Source organism: Pempheris klunzingeri, chromosome 22 (assembly GCF_042242105.1).
Source record: "Pempheris klunzingeri isolate RE-2024b chromosome 22, fPemKlu1.hap1, whole genome shotgun sequence".
NCBI classification, from domain to species: Eukaryota; Metazoa; Chordata; class Actinopteri; order Acropomatiformes; family Pempheridae; genus Pempheris; species Pempheris klunzingeri.
This window is the reverse complement of record NC_092033.1, coordinates 18677139-18700106: the sequence shown is the minus strand read 5'-3', so window position 1 is coordinate 18700106 and position 22968 is coordinate 18677139. Positions and strand designations below refer to the sequence as shown.

Here is a 22968-nt window from a genome sequence, read left to right as displayed (position 1 = left end):
GCAGTAGAAGGTCTCGCTGGCGGCCAGAACCATGCGAAGGTTCTACAGGTCTGGGGGTCTGTGAGGCTTGCAGACGACGGGCCACGGTTTGAATTAGAGCAGAGTCCAACTCTCACCAACGACAGACACCTCTCCGCTTCCTCTGCCCACTTTTTGAGCTAACTGCTCATCCGACCGAGTGACACTGCCAACTAAAAGTGGCAACTCAAAGCACTTTTCCATCACATCCTCATTCACATATCATTCATACAGGAGGAATCTAAGGTGGAGGAGACTGTTCATTCACACACTGAAGCTGCTTCAGGAGCAGGTTGGGGTTCAGTGTCTTGCTACACCACACTTCGACATGCTGACTCACAGCCGGAGATCGAACCATCGACCTTCCGATTGAGGGACGACCTGCTCTACCTCTGAGCCACAGCCGCCCATGTGATGTTTGATCCATCCATCATCTCCTCCCTAAGCACTCTCTGTCGTACTGTTGGTCCTTTGCTGCGGTCTTTATGGCCCTGTGGTGGTATTTTACCTTCAGACATATGTGTTTTTCACATGCTTAAGCGAGGCAAAACGTGATGCTGACACAGTATCCTCCAGTGGATCGAAGGGTGTATTCCACGCTTTGGCGTGATACTGGGCTGCACCACAAGCTCACTTTAAATGCTCCCCATCAAATTAAGTCAAACCAAAGGGCCAGTCTCACAAGTGCAAACTGGAAAATGCATTTTAAAATGATTGCTTTTTAAGTGATTGCCCTTTTTTGCTAAAACATTTCTATTTTGACCTTGAGAAAGTGTTGCATCTTTTGTAGCCACCCTATTGGTGTGGCTCTAAGGGTGCTGTCTGTCACTGGATGCATTCAAACAGTATACTGCAGATGAAGACGTGGAGTAGAGCGCAGGGTGGGGTGAAGGAGCTGGGGTTTAAAGGTTAGAGGAAGAGGAGGAGTTGTGTTTAGCACTACAATAGGTTTCGGTAAAAGAGGTCCAGTTAACTGGAGTAAAGCCATATCCACATTACTCAGGGGATGATTCATCCACCCTGTGAGCCCAATGACTCGACATGGAGCGAAACACTGAGATCACCCAGACAGTCCACAGCAGTTTTCTTGTCTTTGTTTCAGAAAGGAACCAGTGCAATGTTAAACAGGTCAACAATCTACAGTCCGATAATGATAATAAATATGAATCATATTTATATTTTTGGAAAGAATATTAATAAGGAATATTAATTTCCTTGATAAATTGCCTGGTAAATGGTAAAACAGTCCGTAATGGCGCCTTTCTAGTCATTTCAACTACTCAAGCCCTTTTCCATCACATCCTCATTCACACATCATTCATACAGGAGGAGTCTAAGCTGGAGGAGAATATTCTTTCACACACATTCACACTGTGATTTAGAGGCAAGTTGGGGTTCAGTGTCTTGCCCAAGGACACTTCGACATGTGGACCGGAGGAGCTGGAACCACCAATCACCCAATGGATGGCCAACCCGCTCTACCTCTGAACCACAACCACCCCATGATAGGACGCAACGGGGGGTGTGACTGGACAAAAAAGAAAAAGAAACAGAATGAGGCAAGACAGGGCTAGCAGTGTTAATAGTGCACCTGATGGTGAGCAAACAGGAACATACTCTTTGTTACCAGATATCCATGTGTACATCTACAGAAATTAAGTTTTTATTTGTCACATTATACATTGTGCTTTGTTACCCCTTCCAGTACTATGCTTAAAAATATAAAAGGCACATATTCACAATTACAATATATACTACAAAAAATATATATATAGGAAAGACATTCTGTATAAAACAGAGTGGGAATGTGTGCAGCAAAAAGAAATATTACATATATAGTAAAGATAAAACATTAAGGGATGCAGGGGAAGGATGGAGGTAACCAACCAGCATCAGAGCTGTAGTCTAGCAGCAGCCCTGGCAGTGTCCAAGTTCAGGACTATGCACATTCCACATATTTGAAATGACACAGATGTGGTATCAACAGATGGTTTGAAGAAAATCTGATATTTGCTGCATATTGGTATTTTTTTTTAAATCTTGTTTTCATCAAGGGACCCTGGAGCTCATTTTGCTGTAGGGCCTCCAAGTGTCACGGTGAGGTCTGTGGTGGTCCCAGATATGTGGACATTGTTTCTTGAAATAGGTATTATTGTTTGATTTTTATCATGTTATTTCTATGTAAGCTGAACTGCCAATCCAACCACAGCCCTGCGGCCCCACAGTCTGGATGGAGCCTAATGACATCAGAAACAGGACACAGTGAGCACCTGACGTTCATTACGATGGACGTGTTTTAGGGCACTGTCTCTTTAAGGGCTGTCACCGCTCGCGCTTGCTAGCCTCCCTCTGCTTGTTATTTTCTGCAACAAGATGGCTGTCGTTCCTGAGAGCAGGGTCCTCACTTTCAGCGTTTTTAAATGGAGCTCTTACTCCTCTACATATTTACCTGAGTGAGTAACGCACACGTTAGCTGGCCTGGCGTGTGCGCTAGGTTTCGTGGGTACAGGCGGCCTGCTGTAGCCTTAGTGCACCAGTGTTTGTCCCAGCCGGCCCGACTGGCCTAGCTCGTCTGCGATCCGACCCTGCTAACGTTAGCGTTAGCTTTGTCGGCGGCGATAGGGGCGTTAGATTTCCCTACGTAGCTGCCCGATGGTGATGTTGCTGATGATCTAATGAAGCGTTTGTGGTAAACAGTATAACAAGCATTGTATGTACGACGATGCATCATTTAGATATGTCTGTGGAATTTGTAGATACCGACCAGTGCAATGTGGATCATTCAACAGATAAGAGTTTGTCTATTATTTACTGTCTCTTCGTTGTAGGTGCTATGTGTACGTCACAACTTATCTTTTCTTCTCCTGTAAAGCGCTTGTTTTGCGCCAGTAGCCCTCAGTACTTCATACTCCCGCTAGTTCAGCAAAGTACTAGCAAGTGTAGACCAGTAGGGCATCAAAACGACACCGTGTTGTAGAATGATGTTCAGCAGTGTGCTGTCCGGCACCCTCTCATGTATGAAAACGAACCTCTACGTTAGCTAACTGGACCCCAGAGCTAAAGTAGGCAACTAGCTGCTGTTATCTAGAAAAGAGCTCTGCTCTAGCAACAGTGGCTAACCGCCCTGACCTCTTGAAACTGGTGTTGACACACACTAATAACCGCTTTTAGCTGGTAGTGTTCATCAGTGAAGTCTCGCTTAGCTTTAGAGCACTCGCCTGTTGCTGGTTCAGACTCCACATAGTTCAGCTGTAGCAGACGTTAATGTTAGCCAGCTAAAAACAACAGCCTGCTAGCATATACTAACGTTGCAGTTGTAATTAAATGGACTCATTGCACCTGCTAGCACAATCCAGCCTGTCCGCAGAAACAGTGGTATTGTTAGGTGATTTCTTTCCCGTTAGATGGAGTTTAAACAACCCCCCCCCCTCGTTCATCCTGCCCAGTGGTGAACTGTGTTTCCTGTGCCATAACTTTGCTGTGCAGTTGACTGGTTTGATGTCCCACGTGGGTAAATAAATTCAACAACTTTTCTGTGCGTTTTCTAGGAATATCTTGGTGGACAAACCTAATGATCAGTCTTCCAGGTGGTCTTCTGAGAGCAACTACCCGCCACAGGTAGGTTCCTGCTGTTTAACCAGACTGGCTCCTCACTGGAACCTCTCCCGGATGGAGCTCGACATGAGAGTTGATAGTGTGCATGGAGAACAAACGGTGAAGTTCAGGGAGACCTGTGATTTGCTTGTTTTTATACCACGTTCTGGGTGACTGCTCGACTCTGACCGGCTGCAGGGAGCATTGACATAAAGGACACCTACTTGGTAGTTCTAGTGAAACTGTTCTAAATGAATGCATAACCTTAGCAACAAGGGCCCAGTCAGAGCCTCTTTACAAGTTATTCCAACACGTTAACAAGCTAGCTTATTTCCAACAGTGTCCCAACATCTGAACACAACAGGATCGCGACTGTGAAACACAAACTGCAGGACGTACACTGCCCTCCTGAACCTACTGAGAAGTGATATCTCGCGTCCTATTCGACACACTACTCCAGGCTGCAGTTGCAGTTGGTGACCTGTCATTTGTTTGTGAAAATCTTAATATTCATTTGGGGACAGTGACATGGCTGGTTAGCTAGCTAGGCTCGCTGGTAAACGTACTGTCAAATGACATTTACTTTTTGTGAACTTTATACAGCGTTACTGACTTTGCTTCTTGCAAGCATAATGTTAGCTCTCTGGCACATAGCTGAGCCAAAGGTTTCTATGAGCAGGACAGACTAAAGATGGTCGATCTCTTCCCATCATCTATTGATTCCTGATAATGGACTTATCATCTGCCATTATCCCTGACATACTGTACGTATGTAATATGTCATTGCTGTTCAAGTCAACATGAGTTGAGTGTGTCAGATTTTTACAGAAGTCTTTACAGCAACCCTGAACAGAGCCCATGCTGCAGACACAGCAAAGCGTGTTATGTGAGATAAGCACAACGTGGTGCAATGAGGCACTTACCTTGGTGATGGAAACTGAGCGTTTCCACAACAACGCTCATTAACATGGCTTAAAAACGGAGAATTAGATCACCTAACAGGTAGTGAGGCTTTCTCTGCTACGTCATCCAGCAGCATGCAGGTCTGAATGTCTGCGTTCTTCATAAAGTGAAATGGTTGTTCCTCATTGTATTGCTTGAACTCATTGACCGACTGCAGCAGCAGGCACTGCTTGAGGTTAAACCTGAAAGTTAGTGTTGTATGGCAAGAGGAAATGAAGACTTTCAAAACAATGGTTAACCACCCCACCAAGTCGGGTTTAGCACGCCAGTCTCAACATTCTCTTGTTTCTGTGTTGTAAAACACATGGCTGGAATAGTAAAGCTAGTAAACAATAGAAATAAGCAAAATTAGAAGTTTGGACACATCACCTCGGGATTTTTGATACATTTTCAGTGATTTCTATTTCATAGACTAAATAATTGATCAATTAATAGGAGAAACAAATGAATGAATTAGTACTGAATAGTTGTAGCACTGATTGGTATCAGCTGAGTGAAGAACTAGTTGTAATTGATCTCTGCATGTTCACACGAAGCAAATACAGTCATAATCTTTGAAAGTAGCTCATTTCCCTTTTTAATCTGGAAACTCCCAATGTTGTTCATATCAGACCAGCCCAGTAATACAGGCTGTGCTAAACAATAGCATAGACGCCTTGTTTCAGTCTGTCTCACTGCCCCTCAAATGGCCAGAATAGCTTGTTCTCCTCATTACCTAATTAAAGCAAAGTGCGGGCCAAATTACAGGCAAGGATCTGTAAATTTCAACCCTGAGAGTATGAGTCATGGCAGGAGCTTTACAGGAGTATCAGGCCTTATGACAAACTGTGGTGAAAGAACAAGATCAATGCCTGTCAGAAGTGATTTCTATTTGGTTTTAGTCGAAATATGAAAGTGAAATGTGTTTATTAAAGTTTCATCCCAGATTAATACTATTAGAGAGGACATTGTTAGGACATGTGTCTTTTATGAGTGGATGTGAAAACGTTGGTCTCTTGGGTTTGTTAAAAGCCTGCTTTCCAGTGGCACATTTAATCAATGTTCTGGCCTGTGGTCTCCGCTTGTTCTGGCCTAATGGCTGCTGGTGATTTGTTATTGGATGTCCTGGCTTGTTAGGGCACCAGTGACATGTGGATGCGACTCATAGATTATATGTGATGCCACTTACCTGACGCAGTAGATTGACCCTGCTATAGTCGTTTAGATAATGAGCAAATCTTTTCACAGTGGCTGGGCTGCCATGAGTGGAGGCAATTCTCTGCAGTCCTCCACACACTGCATAACTCTGCTCTTTGCCTTCAGTCTATTTCATGTCTCCTCTCTCTTTTTCTCTCTTTTCTTTAGTTTTTAATTTTGAAATTGGAAAGGCCGGCAATTGTTCAGAGCATCACCTTTGGGAAGTATGAGAAGACTCATGTCTGCAACCTGAAGAAGTTTAAAGTGTTTGGTGGGATGAGTGAAGAGAACATGACAGAGCTTTTGTCCAGGTGAGATGTTTTGCCAGTCCAACTGCTTATGTTTTTGTCATTATTGCAATCTGAAAATACTGATTTTTCTGCAACATCAATGTCCTATTGCAATGCCATTTGTGGCATGCGTTTGTTATTTTATGAGAAAAATTGGGATTGTATGGAGCTTGATTGGATGATACACAACTGGGAGTAAGCTCTACCTCAGAGGATAACTTAAAGGGAAATAATATCCCATAGGCAATAAAGAAAATTGGATTATTGATGAGCTGATCTGATAGCATTGGTTCTGATTCCACAGGACTGTTATTGCTTCCAGTACTAACCTTAAAGGCATTCTTTCACCACTTGAATTTAATGACCCGTTGAGGTGTTAGTTGGCTTTTTGCTTTCCCAGTTTTTTACAAACTGGGACATTTTGGACACATTTTGTCACTGAAAAGGGTGGCACTTGGACAAACATCATTTTTATGTGCTGTTTGGTATGTGGGTGGAGTTCAGTTGTGGACAGACAATGCAAAAAAATGTGTCTGTTATTCAATAATGATAATAACTTAGATGTGTATATAGTGCATTTCAAGAAACTCAAGGACGCTTTACACAGAGAGCAAGAAGAGAAAGGAAGAGTTCTGAACGTACTGGAGCCTGTCTAGGGACTCCATTGCAATAACAAGACGGGAAGGAATGGATGACGGTTTCTCCCACAGAGTCTGAGAGTGATGATCAGAGCCTGGAGATGTTTTTTGAGGTGGAAAAAGGCAGACTTGATGATGGATTTGATGTGCGGCTGGAAACAGAGGGTGGAGTCCAGGATGACGCCAAGGTTGCGGAACTCGAGGAACAGGCAGATGAAGCACCCATCAATATCCAGAAGCAGATCTCAGACCTTCTGAAGTAGCACCTTGGGGGCCACAACCATGAGCTCTGTTTTGTTGCTCTTGAATTTGAGGAGGTTGGTTGTCGTCCTGGCTTTGATGTCTTGCAGGCAGTTGACCAGGGAGCGGGGGAGAAGCTGAGTGGATGGATTTGTGCTGAGGTAGAGCCGTGTGTTATCAACGTAGGAGTGGAAACTTAGACCATGTTTGCGGATGATCTGACCAAGAGGGAGCATGTAGATGATGAAGAGGAGGGGTCTTTGGTTGACCGGGGCTGGGGGGGGGGGCATGAGTTGCTGATGGAGTGTTTTCTGTTAGAGAGGCAGGACTGGAACCAGGAGAGCGCTGTGCCTGTGATGCCAAGGTGGTGAGAGAGGCGGTTGAGGAGGATGGAAGGGAATGTGAGGTACGGAGGCAGGTGCCAGGAGTTGCTGATGGATAGCATCAACCTTCTTATGGAAGAAACTTGGAGCAAAGGTTGGGGTTGCCGTGGGGGAGACGGAGGTCAATGGGGCGAAGTAGGCGTCTGACTGTAGAGAACAGTAATCTTGGGTGGTTTTGCTGGCTAGTGATGAGAGTGAAGAAGTACTGCTTCTTGGCTCTTGAGAGAGAGCCTCCTTGTAGGAAGACATGTGATCCCTGCAGGCCTCCAGGTGGACAGTGAGGCCAGATTTCTTATGCAGTCCAGCTGGCAGCCAGTCGGGCAAATTAAATATGAAATTTTGGTGCATTTCTGGCCATTTAATGGGTTTGTAAATTGATAAACTAGTCCAAGGGGGTCGATCGGATCCACCTCAAACTTGCTAACTGTGTAGAAAAGACCTTGACGATGAAAAGTTGTGGATGGTCTGTACAAAACGCGAACAGCGTGCCCGTGGCGAGCTGTCGAATTTCCATGTTTCGCCATGAAACAGGAAGTCGTTGTAACATCAGTGTACGTTGTCCAATCTGCCCCAAATTTCACAGGTTTGATAAGAGTCCCGGCGTGAAGACATCTACATGCCAATAGCAAGCACAGTCATTACACCATCTACTGGCAACAAGAAGTAAGCCTTCTGTGCCAGTCATCATTTGATTTACATGAGATTTTCATTTCACTTCACTTCATATACTGGAATATAAAACGTGATTAGTGGGTGTTCTTGAGCGCCACATAGAGAACACAGGAAGTGACGCATGCTGTGTCTGAAACGTGTGAAAATTCAAAGCTACGTAGAACGGTCGCGTCCAGCAACGGGATGTGGCCGCTGCACCCCCAGATGGGTGCAGAGGTGCGAGGGCCCACTCATCACAGCTGGCAGCTTTAATTCTCAGTTATATTCATTCAGTCATAGTAGGCTGGCCACTCAATATTAAGTGACTGAGCAATCACTGGTGTATAATATTGACTTTTATTAGGCATATACAGAGCACCAATCTCTTACCTGGCATATTTATGTAAGTATTGAAATCTGGAGGAAAAAGTTGGTTTGTATGGTGGCAGTGATGAGCAAAATTTCCAAGCCTTTTTCATGTTGACGGTTTTGTACAGAAATTTTATGGGAACTTGGCAAAATTGCAATCTTTTGGTTGAATTTGTATTCAGTTCTTGTGAATGCAAGATCAGATATTACTGGAAGGCTTGTATTTTATAGGAAAGTCATCTCAGTATTTGGCGCATCGCAGCAGTCAGCTACATTCACTACATTACCAGACTGCCTGTTTGTTAAAGAGGAGGACAGATCATGACTGCCAACTGTCAAACTGACAAATGAAGTTTGGTTAACTGCCACATTTGGACGACTATCCAAAATTTACTAGCACATGGATACAGTAGGCATCTTAGCTCAGAAATGTGATTTGTGAAACGACTTTTCCTTCTCTTCCAGTGGCCTTAAGAATGACTACAACAAGGAAACGTTCACTTTAAAGCACAAGATTGACGAGCAGATGTTTCCTTGTAGATTTGTCAAAATAGGTAAGAGCTTATTTGGTTCGTCAAGTGTCTGCGGTTTTTGTTGGTCTTACACAGTGAACATTTCTGTCTTTTTACACTATTTTCTTCTTTCTCCATCTTTTTTTGCCACAGTGCCTCTGATGTCTTGGGGTCCAAGTTTTAATTTCAGCATCTGGTACATTGAGCTGCACGGTATCGAAGATCCTGATGTGGTGCAGCCCTGCCTTAACTGGTACAGCAAGGTAAGCACACAACCTTGGAGTGGCTCAGACTAGAAAAGTGGATTATGTAATCACATTGGTTAATCAGCTGCCAGGAGAACTAAACTTCTGCAACAGACACCTCTGAAGTGTCCCTTAACAAGACAAATGTCCTTGAGCAAGGCAGCTAATGATACCATCACACCTAGAGTTTGAGCTGATTTCTTTGTAAATTGGTATTTTGTCTAAATTACAACCAAAGCAGGGATTGTAAATGAAAGCCACACTGACTCAGTAGTAGCACATCAACTGGGAAGCGTTTCATTAAGTTGTCATCTTACATTCCCATTTACATTCCCTTTTTTAAATTCAGTGGGTCAACATGAACTTCATCTGAACTCCTGCGTGTGATTTATTGATACCAGAATTCATTCATTCATTACAAACTGCAGTTTGACTTCAGTTCATGTTGTGCTGCACTTTCCAAATATTGGCTACTTTCGTCAAGATGAATGTCGACATCCATTTTCTTTTGTCTAATACTAAATGTGCTGGCTCAGTTTTTTTTGTTGTGGGAGTGAATTACAATTCCACACCTAACAAGCAGCTTCATGACTAATGGAAGAAGTTTTAGTAGGGCCAGGCGTTGTTTTATTTTTAATACAAGTGCAGTGAAGTTCTTCCTCTTTTATTTGGATTTATCCTTTAAGACAGCACTGTTGAATTTTTGCAGCTTGGATAAAGTTTAGTTTATTAGAACTTCGGTCTTATTTTCATAGTACTGGCCAGCATTCCTATTGGTTATAATAACATTATTCCTGAGTTCTAGGAGCACATCACTAAAAAAAAGTCTAATGACACAAGAAATTCAAACTGACCCAAGAAGTATCCTTTATAGTTAGTAAGAACTTAATATGAATGTACAATTTAAATTCTGATATGCTTGAGCAAGTATACGCATCTAAAAAGTAAAGCATTTGGTGCCAACATTAGGTGGTTGATACAAAAAAGTGTTGAGGTTTAATAGCAAGCTTTTGGTGTTATTTCATGTCACCCAAGTTCAGATGGGACTGTCATCACCTTTGAGTAAATGGCTCCAAAGGTGTGGCCGCCAGCTGTGGGTTTAGTTTGTGGTCTGATTTGAGCCCAGATCTGTTTCTACCATGCCCTTGCAGTACAGAGAACAGGAAGCCATCCGCCTTTGCCTCAAGCACTTCCGACAACACAACTACACAGAGGCCTTTGAGTCACTGCAGAAGAAGACTCGGATAGCATTGGAGCACCCGATGCTCACTCACCTGCACGACCGGCTGGTGCTGCAAGGAGACTTTGATGCCTGTGAGGAGCTCATAGACAAAGCTGTGAGAGGTACTGGGCCCATGAGTCTAGAGTTAAAACATTAACATGAATTAAAGATTACTTCAATATTTTCTTTTGAATTATCAAATAGTTGTAAATCAGATCATATGTGTGTGATTTCTGCATGGGCTAATGGTGATTTTGCCATATTTGATCCTCTTCTCTCTTGCTAGACGGTTTGTTTAACCAGTATATCAGCCAGCAGGAGTACAAGCCCAGGTGGAATCAGATCATCCCGAAATGCAACAAAGGTACAAGCGCCCAAGAAATCAACAGAGACGACATGAACAGTGAGACAACCTATTCAAGCGGGAAACACTCCCGATCCGTCAATCAAACATTTCAGCACGACCTGAGATCTTTGTGGCCTTGTAACTGAAACCATGCCGTATTCCCTTGCCTCCCTCCCTCCCTCATGCCCTCTGCTCCTCCTATCGTTCCACCCATTTGGCAATATCCTCTCTGTCACTTTCCTCTGCGTCATCTTCCACCTCCCATGCTCATACACCATCCTTGTGCCGTCCTTCCTCTCTCTCCTCTTTGCAGGTGATGGAGACGACAACAGGCCAGGGATGAGGGGAGGACATCAAATGGTCATTGACGTCCAGACTGGTGAGACACGCAGTCAGTGTTATGACTTGGCTGTTTAACCAACTCTATGACTCATATCCTCCTACGCAGACTTGGAACGCAAATTTCTATTACTGTTTAATCAAATTAACCCCCTCCTCCCCACCCTCTCCATGTCCAGCCCTTCTCCTCCAAAACAAAATAGTCTTGAAGGCATTTCTTTGTAAAAGCACATTAATCAGAACTTTTGTTTTGACAGAAACACACAACTATTGTTTTTTTCTGTATCTGGCCACATTGTTGGTGGTGTACTTGCCCGCTGGCCATCTGAAAAACAAGCCTGCATTGTGAGAGAGAGAGAGAGTGATGCAGTGTCTGCAACTTGTTTGAGACGTGAGAGAAGTCATTGCATCCCTCTGTCTCAGACCGCACATACCGCCTTCAGTGTTTTGGTAGCAGTAGCTGACGGTAGGAGTTGATACAGGAGATCCCAAATGATTTTAGTCACTTGTTCTTTCCGTCCCGATCCTGATCCCATTTTGATTCTCTCTAATTATTTTCTCTTGATTATGATGGAGCATTTATCCAAAGAATTTGTGTCTCTCAACACAAGGCATGGCTTTTATAAATGATTCCACCTGGACCAGTCTTGTGTTGTCCCCATCCTGTCACTTATTTTCTCTGATCCCATTTTCTCAATTGGCAGTAATTATTTTAATTTGCATTTTGATTGCTATGGAACTTGTCAAAGGACGGGTATATCTCTTAACACAGGGCTTGTCTTTTAAATGTGTTGGCCTTGAAAATGATCTCTCTCTTTCTTGATGTCACCTTTTGGCGCTTTTCCATCACACAGTTTTAGCTCTACTCTCCTCACCTCGGATTGGGTCGTTTTCCATTACAGTAGCGTACCACCTCAAAGTGGGTGGGGTCGTCATAGCAAGGCGGGCCGAAACTCCGGTGGCGTAATTTGTATGCGGCACAAACGCAAACACAACTAAGGACGTGGAGTGTTTGGTTTGCGTGTATCCGTTTACCTCGTTCACAGAAATAATAAAAACGCCCGGTCGCTGTTTCCAGGGTTTTAAAAACGGCGGGTTTGATTCTTGTGAACGAGTCGCTCTCATGACTCATCCAGTGGCGTCACTCCCTGGCCAGTCAGTGGCCTGCAGTCTGCTTATGTCACATTTTCGGCTCGATTCAGCTCGCTTGGAACCCCGGCCGAGTAGGTACTAAAAAAGTGCCTGGTAACAGGTGCTATCGCCTAGTGGAAAACCCTACAGGTCGAGCCGAGGAGGTGCTTGTGGAAAAGCGCCATGTATCACCACCTGACCCCCTTTTGATTCTCAGTGCATGCCAACTGAGAATTGAACCTGTTTAGATGATTATAGAGTGTCTAGCCCAAAATGCTATGTCTGTCTTCACATGAGGTATGGCTTTAAATGTCATGCGGTGTTAGCTTGTGTAAGGGTTTTTTTCTTTGTCACCATTCTTTTCACTGGAGCACTCCAGATCCCAGTGGCTTGTTCATACAGGTATACAAAGTTTGGGTTTACCTCAGGCCCTATAGGCACACATATGGTCACAGTATCCTTACCATTAGGATGATGACCCTGATACATCTTAAACTGATGTATTAAAAATGTATTTTTACTGATACTCAGCCCAAAATGAGCCTATTGCTGATCATTACCAGTGACTCATTGAATACATTTTGGCTTTCACAACTCATTTTCTGGCCTGTACTCTGTTTTGGAATTGTAGCAGTAATGGCACAACTTCTTCCCTCCTACACAAGACTCTGATACAATCACAACTTCCCACAGCCCCCATCTGCCTGAGCTGCACTGGCCTGTATTTGACCCAAACAATGATGTTTGCACAGCATAGACTAACAAGCGTATTCATTGGAGACACAACACAAGTGTGTTATAAAGAGGTAGTACATCACAACTCATCTGTTGGTTTTTTGTAACGCCATGTCATCTTTTGCAACCTTGTCACTGAGTAGTTCTCAAATGCTAGACAGTCCCAAATGTCTTAAAATCAGCAGTTGTCCTTGTTACGATCACCGTCCTCCCTACAGCTGTGTTATGGTCACTGGTATGGGTACCAAAAGCTAAATTATTGAAGACCGTGGTATTGGTAAGCTCCGACAATATTGGTTCTTTTATCTGTAACGTTTTGGTGTAATCTATTATCAATGTCCAAACTCTCTTCAAGAGAAGTGCTGAATGCTGTTCAAGCTCTCCCCTGTTCTCTCTCACACACACACACACACCCCCGGAGTAAAGTCAATGAACAGTAGATAACTCAAAGATTAATGTTACCTGAGCTGACAGCTACACTTGCATCTGCCCTATCTGCCGTCTCTCTTTCAACATCACTGTGTTTTACACAAGCGCAGCACACTAGCTCAGCTAATAGTGAATTATGTTATAAGCAGTCTGTAGATGGGCTAAGCGTAGTTTGCCATGATTCTTCAAATTTGGCAAAATCCTGTAAACCTGGCTGAGACAAAGCTGAGTTCCACCCTTAACCAGTGGCACGTGCATCAGCAGAGGACAGGAGGAAGAACTGATGGTGATCAGACTAAAGCCTAACTTTCACAGGAACTAAGCGTGTGACACTTTCTACTGAGTGGAGGGATGGTAGAGTGTAGCTAGTTGACGGCAGTGCTTTCCAAAGCAGAATGCACGTGAAGAGAAGTGTTGAATGCTGTGTAGTTGCAGTTTGTCCACTCGTTCAGCAATGTTTGTTCCCTGCAGAGACCGTGTACCTGTTTGGGGGCTGGGATGGCACACAGGACCTGGCTGACTTCTGGGCTTACAGTGTTCAGGAAAACCAGTGGGTCTGCATCTCCAGAGACACTGAAAAAGAGGTGCGTCAAACATTTAGCAGAAAATACAGATTTCACCAATACATACCAAAAATCTTATATTCATCTAAAAAAAGAGTAAAAAAAAAAAAAGTTGTAGCAATGTTTACTTCTTAAAGACCTTAAACTTTCATCATACTCCAGTGTTTTGAGCTATATTTATATTTTTATGGTTATAAAACCAGATGACATATTAGGTATGGTTTGGCTTTATGTTAGTTCTTTAGTTCTCCTCTTTTAAACCTATCGAGTGTTCAGAGTTATAGCAGACAATACCCCACTCATCACGACTAGTTATTGTTGTAAAAGTGTTGAAAAGCTATGCACGTGTGTCTCGCTGCGTATCAAACAGAGTGGTCCGAGTGCCCGTTCATGCCACAAGATGTGTATCGACTCTCAGCGGCGTCAGATCTACACGCTGGGCCGGTACCTGGACTCAAGCGTCAGGAACAGCAAATCCCTCAAGAGCGACTTCTACCGCTACGACATTGATGCCAACACCTGGACGCTCCTCAGTGAGGACACATCAGCCGATGGCGGACCAAAGTTGGTGTTTGACCACCAGGTAGCTGGAAAACGTTTCCATTTGTACCTCCCTGACGCCTCATTTTTCATTCTGTCTGAACCCTCACACCTCCCGCTTCCTCTGTCACTTGTTGTCTTTGTCCTCGGCCCCCGCTCTTCCCACAGATGTGCATGGACTCGGAGAAGCACATGATCTACACGTTTGGTGGTCGCATCCTGACATGTAATGGCAGTGTGGAGGACAGTCGGTCAGAGCCCCAGTTCAGCGGCCTGTATGCCTACCACTGCCAGGCTGGAACGTGGAGCCTCTTGCGAGAAGACTCGTGCAACGCTGGGCCAGAGGACATCCAGTCCCGCATCGGGCACTGCATGCTCTTCCACACTGTGAGTCCAGCCTGCCAGTCTGAAAACACCTTTGGGGTTTACTTGTATTGCTGTGAGGATAATTCTGTCTGGTCAATTGGATAAGATTATTTCTCTATCTTTTCCTCTTTGTTTCCTATACCTCGCAATCACTTTTCTCCTTCACTAGAGAAACCGTTGTCTGTACGTTTTCGGAGGTCAGAGGTCAAAGACGTACCTCAATGATTTCTTCAGCTATGATGTGGACGGAGACCATGTAGAGATCATATCTGATGGCACCAAGAAGGACTCAGGCATGGGTAAGATTTATCCTCCATGATACAGTTCTTGCTTTTGTGCAGGAGAAAACGTCTAGCACATAATTTGGAAAGATTATTTTAATGTTGGACAAGATGCCTTAAAAACCTTTGTGGTTGTGCCATGCAAGGAAATTCAGTATAGAGTCAAAGTTATTTAAACTTTTCACTAAGAATGGGTGTATTCTAAACCTATGCCAATGCTTTGTCAAATTCTGCTGTTGATCAAATCCTAAAACTCTTGAAGATGGGACCAAGTGGGATTTAATCCAAAGTGTTCCAAACAAGTTTACAACAAGTGATTGATGTTCTTTATTCTAAACACAGTGAAGGCTCCTAAATATTGGTGTTGCGTTAAAAAGATGAAACTCACTAGATTGATATTCTCGGTTTGGGTGCTTTATCAGTTTCTCAGTGTGTAATGTAATGAAAGGAAAGAAAATGCCAAAGCAGCACTGCCTAGAAACTTCCTCCCAAATGTACATGTGCGGTGAAGCAGTTTAGTCCCAATAAATTTGGTTTAATCAGCAATTTGAAGATTAGTCCAGGCTAATTTGATTCCCATTAATTACTCACAAACTCATTATATGCATATTTTGTTACTCAGTTCTCTACAAGGCATCATTACTTTGCTGTTCTGGCCTCTTGTTTTCAACCCAGAGCTCCACCTTTTATCTCACAGCCACAATCACTCCAGTGTGTGTTGACTGTGCATTTGTTCTTGTTTGCATGGCTATTGTTTAACTTAAACTTGTGGTTCTATCAGACAGAACAACCAACCTGCGATTATGACATCTCTGCTACTGCAGTCAGAGTGTGTAGGGCTTCGTGTGTTTGTTGGCTTCTTTGCCTCTGTCAGAGAAAATGTGACTGATTCAGACACTTCCTGCCCCGAAAGACAGATTGACTGAGGCCGCTGCTGCGCTCTCAGCTCCACATCAAATAGACTTCACTCTGCTGGCCACTCACCTCTGTCCTGCCAGAGCCAGGCAGGGAGAGACAATCTAAGTCTGGTGATAATATGGGAGAGAGAGTAGGAAAATTGAAATTGGTGCACAAGAGAAACGGAGCAAGAAAGAACAGAATGTATTTTGGCAGGAAGGAAGCAGCAAGCCCAAACAGTTCTGTCTGTCTCATAATCAGTGTTACGTGTGGATGTGAGCCGGGCTCAAGCAAGGCTCAGAGCCAGAGAGGCATCTCATCCTGGTAGTCCTCATGTGCTGACCCAGACTCTGTGTGGGAGGACTGACCTCTGTCTTTCTGGTCTGGTCTGGTCTCAGTTGGGAGATTTGGTCAAATAAAGATCATTTCCATGATATCTTGATATCTCTGTAGTTAATGAAATGCAGTGGGTTATGCCCTCCAGTGGCAGCACAGTGTATCATTAGAAGGCTACTCTCAGATTTGCCTCTATGTTAAAAATAGTGTCGGCACAGGGAGATATTCTTTGTGAATCACAATTGCTGTTTGTCGTCAGGGTCTCTGAAGCTTGCTTCATAAATCTCACGTTCTGTTTTCCCCTTCAGAGAAACCTCTGGAAAATAGTGTGTTAAAACTACCAGTTAAATGTCTCTTTAGGGACAGTCTCTACATTGAAACTCTTAGGACTGCATTGTTGAACCAGTTGGATCAACCTGTTAAACAGAAGTTAAAACCTGGCTATATCCAAACCATTTCAATTTAATTTAGTTAAAATTGATTTAAAATGTGGGTTTTAAATTGAGTTAAATAAGAATTATACTAAGAGGTTTTGGCTTCCAGCTTAACCACTAACACTGGAGTATATGATGGATGTTTGCAGTTGGGAGAATAATTTAGGATAAATTGAGCCTTCAGCCTCAGAGAGTTCTGTACTTCTGTATACTCTCTAATGCTGAGGCAGTTGAATGTCGCACTGGCTGCAGCTTATCATGAATGAATATGAACTGTGTTCACAATTTACAGGAAATATATGTAATGAGGTACCTAAAATGGAATCACTGTTTAGCATTTTAGTGCTGTGTCTTACTGTTGGTACAATATTTATCAGAGATGACAAGGATAATGAGGCTGGATGATGTTGAAACACAACAGTATATCAATCAATCAACCTTTGTTAATGTAGCACCAATTCATTTCCATAAGGAGCAGGTCTAGACCAAACTCTTAATTAAGAGAGAGACCCAACCATTCAGGAATTCAGGATTTTTATATGATTTCACTAAACATATTTATGAGGAAGCTTGTAGTACTGAACAACATAAGCGCACTATTACCCCTGCATGCACCCATAACACAGTTTAATCAGATCTGTCCTGTGATAGAGGCTTCCACTTCCAGGGATGATGGAAATGTTCTAATCGTTTAGCCTGTCCAGGGAAATGAATTGTGACTTGTGGTGCTTGGCTCCACCCAGAGCAGGTCTCGCTGTAATCACAGGAGAACAGTGTGTGGTAGTGTTTCTGCATCACACCCAGCTGAATTTGCATGCTGTTCACTCTGTCTGTGCCGGACCTTGTTGCCATGGTGGCATGTTGCTGTGTTGTGTATCAAGCAGTTTTCTTTAGCTTTACTTTTTTAACTTTTATTTTTATTTTATATTTTGGGTTGAGAGAGTTGTATTATTGATGGGGCTCATCAGCCTTGCTAACAAATACTGACCTGGATAACATTGTCATGTTCTTGTCTCAGCTGAATCAGGTCTACTTTAGGCTGAAATGTTTATTTCTGAGTTGACCTCTCTTTTGATTTACTGTTGTTGTTGTTGTGTCCCCACAGTGCCAATGACGGGCTTTACCCAGAGAGCCACCATCGACCCTGAGCTCAATGAGATCCACGTCCTGTCTGGACTCAGCAAGGACAAGGACAAACGTGAGGAGAACGTCCGCAACTCCTTCTGGATCTATGACATCGCCCGCAACAACTGGTAAGAGAGAACATGAGAAATAAAAACACACACTCTCTCTCGCAGGAAGTACTTTCACACACACCAGCTCTTTGTGGCCAAGATGTTCACCTCAACTGATCAGAGAGAATGCATGCATGCAAGCAACACACATGCTCTCACTCCGAATGTGTCACATTTGAAAGCATTTCCTGACCTCTCAGCCAACCACCAAGGAACTGCATGTTCCCAGAAACTATGTGATTCTGTGAGTGTGTGCGCACATGCACATGTCATGCTTGGATCAGTGTTTGTGAAAGAACAGACTGCAGCCCTCACTGTTCTAGTGCACTGGTTGTAGAAAATGTTCTTATACTCTTTGCCCAGAGACACTTCCAGTATTATGTTGACCTGTCCTCTATCCTCTGTTGCACAGCTTCAAAAAGTGTTTTTTTTTTTTTTTTTTTTGTCATCAATAATTGCTCTCTCTCCCTCTTTATTTCTGTGCGCGTGTGTGTGTTTTCCTGATCAGGTCATGTGTGTATAAGAACGATCAGGCTGTGAAAGAAAACCAGAGTAAGGCTCTGCAGGAGGAGGAGCCGTGTCCACGCTTTGCACACCAGCTGGTCTACGATGAGATGCATAAGGTAACACACACCGCTTAGACTCTCACACACACTCTCCTGTTTAGTACACCAACACTCAGATGTCATGATAAACATTAAAATAGTGTTTCTGACGGCAAGCTACAGCTTCACTTCAAGTTAATGTCTCCTAATGAGCTGTTGATTCACGCTCCTGGCACTGCTTCCTGATCACAGCTGTCTTCTTTAGCATCACCAGCTAAAATATGCAACATTTCGACTGCAAAAACGACAGTCAGAGAATTAATCACTCTATGCAAAGGACAAGAGCTAAGAGAGAGGATTGTAACTCGAGTTGTGACTCAAATTCTCTAAGAATGTGAAGTCTTCAGATGTGTAAAAAAAACAGAACCAATTCAACCACTACAGTGTTTGTAAAACATAGTTGTTTCCTTCGTTCCTTACAATATTTCCTCTAAAACGATCAATGCAGAAGAACATTTACAAATTTGCCTTTGAAATAATCCAATTTGCTGTTATAAATCCAGGTTAAACAAAACCAGGCCCCAACCTCAACAACATACTGTGTGTGTCAAAATAGTTTTCCTATATTGTTGGCTTTGATTGCTTGATATAGCTGTTTGCTTCAGATCACTTTTCAATTACATGGTTGTACGCATTAAGACTGTTTCATACTTTTAGCACTCTCTAGGACTTAGTTTTGTTGGTTTAGTTAGTTAGTATTGTCTTTGCAGTTCTTAGAGGTTTGTGTATTTCCCGTGTGTTCCCAGGTGCATTACCTGTTTGGCGGAAACCCCGGGAAGTCTTGCTCTCCCAAGATGCGCCTAGATGACTTCTGGTCCCTCAAACTGTGTCGGCCCTCCAAGGAGTACCTGCTCCGCCACTGCAGATACCTCATCAGGAAATACAGGTCTGTAGCTTTGTTAGTTCCAGCAGCGGTGTCATTTATTGATCCACACTCTGATATATTTTTATCAGCGTCAATACTGATGTCAGTACAGATTACCCCATCATACAGATGCGTCGTTACTAATTCACATTAAATGATTAGTCGCCATCTTTCTAGACTCTATCACTAAACCTGCCAGGACACTATCATTTACAGTGTTGTCGATGAACATCTCCCCTTGGAGCAGAGCAGTGGTTTGCAGTTAGTCTTGCACATATAAGAACATTTCCGTCAGTCACTGTAAGCTAAACAAACGCAGTGACTAAGTAATGACAAACTGAAGAGTCCCATGTGGGACCGTTTCTGCTTTGTGTCTGTTGCCATCTATTGTTTTCTTGCTGTAATTGCAGCCGTCTGTGTGCATGTAACATTTATCATCAGTGTTTTTGATTTGCCAGGTTTGAAGAGAAAGCCCAATCAGAGCCACTGAGTGCGCTAAAATACCTGCAGAATGACCTTTCACTGACCGTGGACCACACAGACCCTGATGAGACCAAAGAGGTACTGGACCTGTCTTTAGGGATTGCTTTTTAGAATATTTCCCTGTTAGCTTGCGTGTCAGCGTAGGGTTTGTGTTTGATCGTTTTGGTGATATTCTTGGCAAGAAAGGAGCAAACACAAATGACCGTGTGAGGGGGGAAAGGAAGATAGAAGGCAAAGATAGAAGAGAGATTAAAACGAGGAAAAGGAGCAGCATAGGGGCAGGTGCATAAAGGAGATGGAGTTTTGATGTCAAATGGGTGACAGTATGGGAGAGGTTAATAGACACAGAGAAAGTTTGGATAAAAGACATGAATGTCCAACATGCCTTCGTTTGAACTATGCAGAAGTCCCATTATTTTTGAGCCGGAGCTGTAATCTCTAACGTCCATCTGTCCAGATGGATGTGTAATGAGAAGGTGCATTCTGCCCTCATTTGTATGCTGTATGGCTACAGTGGCTGCGGCAGCAGGAGCTCCATCTGCTGCGGCTGTGTTTGTTCAGCACCGTCTAACATGGAAGTGTCTCAGACCTTTTGTGTTGTGCTTCAGTTCCAGCTCCTTCCTTCGGCTCTGTTCAAGTCCAGCTCTGACTTCATCCCTCTGGGTAAGAACCTGATCTGTGTTCATGTAACAGCGCACATGCTGTATGTCCAGGTCCACTCAATGTCCCCCCCCACCCCCCAGGTTTCTCAGACGTGGACCAGACCTACGCTCAGCGGACGCAGCTCTTTGACACGCTCGTCAACTTCTTCCCAGACAGCATGACCCCACCCAAGGGCAACCTGGTAGACCTCATCACGCTCTAGCCCCTCCCACCTCTGTCACACCACCCCTCTCTCCATCACCTCAGCCACTGGACCGACCGAACACCTACCCATCCAGGCACCTGATGGGACGGAGGAGACAGAGACCAGTTATTTTTCTACTCCTGAACCCCACTGGTGGACACCACTCGCCTGGACCCTCCTGCTGTCACAATCTGCGTCGGTGAGAGTCGTAAACACGCACATAAACAACACTGTGGTATGAGCGAAACTCTACGACCATCTGAGATGTGTGTGCTTTTCTTTTTCCTTTGGTTTTCTTGCTGAGGAAAATGTTTTTGAGCATGCAAAGCTCCTCCAATCTCTGCCAAACATCGCTTGTGTTTTCTTATCTTTATTTGGTTGTTTTTCCTAAAAAAAATAATAATAATTAAGGCCAAAAAAGAGAATTTGCACACACTTGTTTGCTACCTTTTCCTTTTTTTGTGTTGGATTTGTGCTTTTGCAACCACACAAACATCCAAACAGTCCACCACATGTGTCCCCACATGGTTAGAGGAAAACAGATGAGGAGATGACATCTGTTTAGGCCAATTGTTGAGAAAGTTGAGTTAAACTTGACTGGTTGTTAATTTATTTGAAGATGGGACGGTGTTAACGACACAGGAAACCACTTGACTCTCCACAGCTACAAGCTCTTCTGTTTGTTCTCAGCATCTCTCCTGCAAAATTTTCTGTAAACGTTTTAATTTTGGTGGTTTGGTGAGCTTGCGTTTCTGTAACACATGCCTGCATTTATGATTGTGGCAGCCGTGCAGAGCAAAAAGAGGCTAAAAATGTAACAATGTTGTATGAACAATAGAGAAATGATTCTATGAGATAAAGTTTAATATATATCTAAATATTATATTGGTTTTGGTTGTTATCCCTGTAAAACTGGCTGGTAAATTAGCATTTACTGCAGGAAACACAAGATGAAGTTTAATTTTTCTCCTCAATAATTAATGTAACTTCACTCTAAGGTCAAATGATGTACAGAATATGTAAATATACATATAGGACTTTTTTGGATTGAACAGATCCTGTGCTGGATCATGACGATTCTTTCTTGTCCCTCTTCATCAAAAAGTCAGGGTCCACATATAGTAGCTTTTTGGTTCTAAGTTTAATTCGCGCTCAATGGGAAGAGGTCAAACCAGTTGGTGTGTATGTGAATGAAGTGCTGGTGCCAGTAATTCAGTTTTACAATTAGAGTGGGGGAAAAAGTCCGTTTTTCATACTGCGTTGAGAAGATGTTCCTTCAGTGTGAGGAATTAGTGGGTGAAGTGTTCCTTTTCCTTCTCGAAATCCCCAAATGTGCCGCTGAATACACTTGTGAAGAGGACAGCAGGACTGAGCAGAGTCAGCCGAGCCTCCGCATCCGTTACAACCATTTAACCTACAAACCTGTCAGGTGTCATCCCTCTTCTACCATGGCCCCCCCGCCAACAAAACACTATATATGTTGTCAAATGGTAGCATGCTGACGGGCTAAACTGAGACCTTCTATACCTGGAAACACCAACAGGTTGGCAGCATGAATGTTGGCATGTTAGCTTTTAACTTTAAGTACACCTTCACCATAGTTTTGTTGATCGGCCTCCTATTGTGTTTAATATCATGAGCTCTAGTCCCTGTACCCCCAGCCTGCGGTGCTCAGCATCTCTTTCTGCCCTCCACTGCTGGTTAATTTGGACTTCCAGAATCACACAAATATCAAACACGTTTCATTTAACAGTGGCGTGTTTGTCACTGAGTAGCAGCATATCTCGTTTTAGTAGTTAAATAAACAAAGAAGCCCGTCTCCAAGCTGTCAGCGTGGCTGTCCTCACCGACACTCCACGTGTGGCATTGGTGTCCGGTTCATTTGCAGTCACCGTGTTGTAGGATGTGCAACAAAGACTTGGTAGTAGTGGATTATTGCTTCATCTTCTTTACTTCCCTTGAGAAACACTATTCAGAAAGTGACAGTGATGGGGGGGGGGGGGGGGGGGGGTTCTGTGCTCATCATTCAAAGGCCTATAATGACACTGACAACATGATGCTTAATTTGCTCACATAGGGGGGAAAAATAACTGCTGATGGGCACTCACCACAAAGGTTCCTCACTGTGCAGCAACTTTGGAATGTCTGTCACAGTTTTAGAAAAGCTTCCTGTCACGTGGTGTCACGTATCGGTTGTAACATCACCAAAAAGAAAGACACCGAGTCAAAACGGTG

General features: G+C 43.5%; 1 protein-coding gene across 2 annotated transcripts; it reads left to right on the top strand.

The window, feature by feature from the left end:
* The first annotated feature begins 2391 nt into the window (after positions 1 to 2391).
* mkln1 (muskelin 1, intracellular mediator containing kelch motifs) lies at positions 2392 to 21966 on the top strand. 2 transcript variants are annotated; one of them, XM_070853585.1, is made up of 18 exons: positions 2392 to 2471; positions 3567 to 3636; positions 5920 to 6062; positions 8788 to 8876; positions 8988 to 9097; positions 10231 to 10423; positions 10588 to 10665; positions 10961 to 11026; positions 13753 to 13865; positions 14215 to 14427; positions 14553 to 14771; positions 14920 to 15049; positions 17804 to 17951; positions 18442 to 18556; positions 19285 to 19424; positions 19862 to 19964; positions 20495 to 20549; positions 20630 to 21966. In XM_070853585.1, exons 1-18 carry the CDS (start codon positions 2392 to 2394, stop codon positions 20749 to 20751), a joined length of 2187 nt encoding a protein of 728 aa, XP_070709686.1. In that variant the 3' UTR covers positions 20752 to 21966. The 2 variants fall into 2 exon arrangements, with proteins under 2 accessions (XP_070709686.1, XP_070709685.1); XM_070853584.1 differs by having other exon boundaries at positions 10588 to 10704.
* Positions 21967 to 22968: the final 1002 nt, after the last annotated feature.

Excerpts from the sequence above, each read along its gene's own strand:
- mkln1 (XM_070853584.1), top strand. The coding sequence starts at position 2,392 with ATGGCTGTCGTTCCTGAGAGCAGGGTCCTCACTTTCAGCGTTTTTAAA. Across the intron at positions 10,705-10,960 it reads CAACAGAGACGACATGAACA|GTGATGGAGACGACAACAGG; the intron begins GTGAGACAACCT and ends TCCTCTTTGCAG. Across the intron at positions 19,965-20,494 it reads ACCCTGATGAGACCAAAGAG|TTCCAGCTCCTTCCTTCGGC; the intron begins GTACTGGACCTG and ends GTTGTGCTTCAG.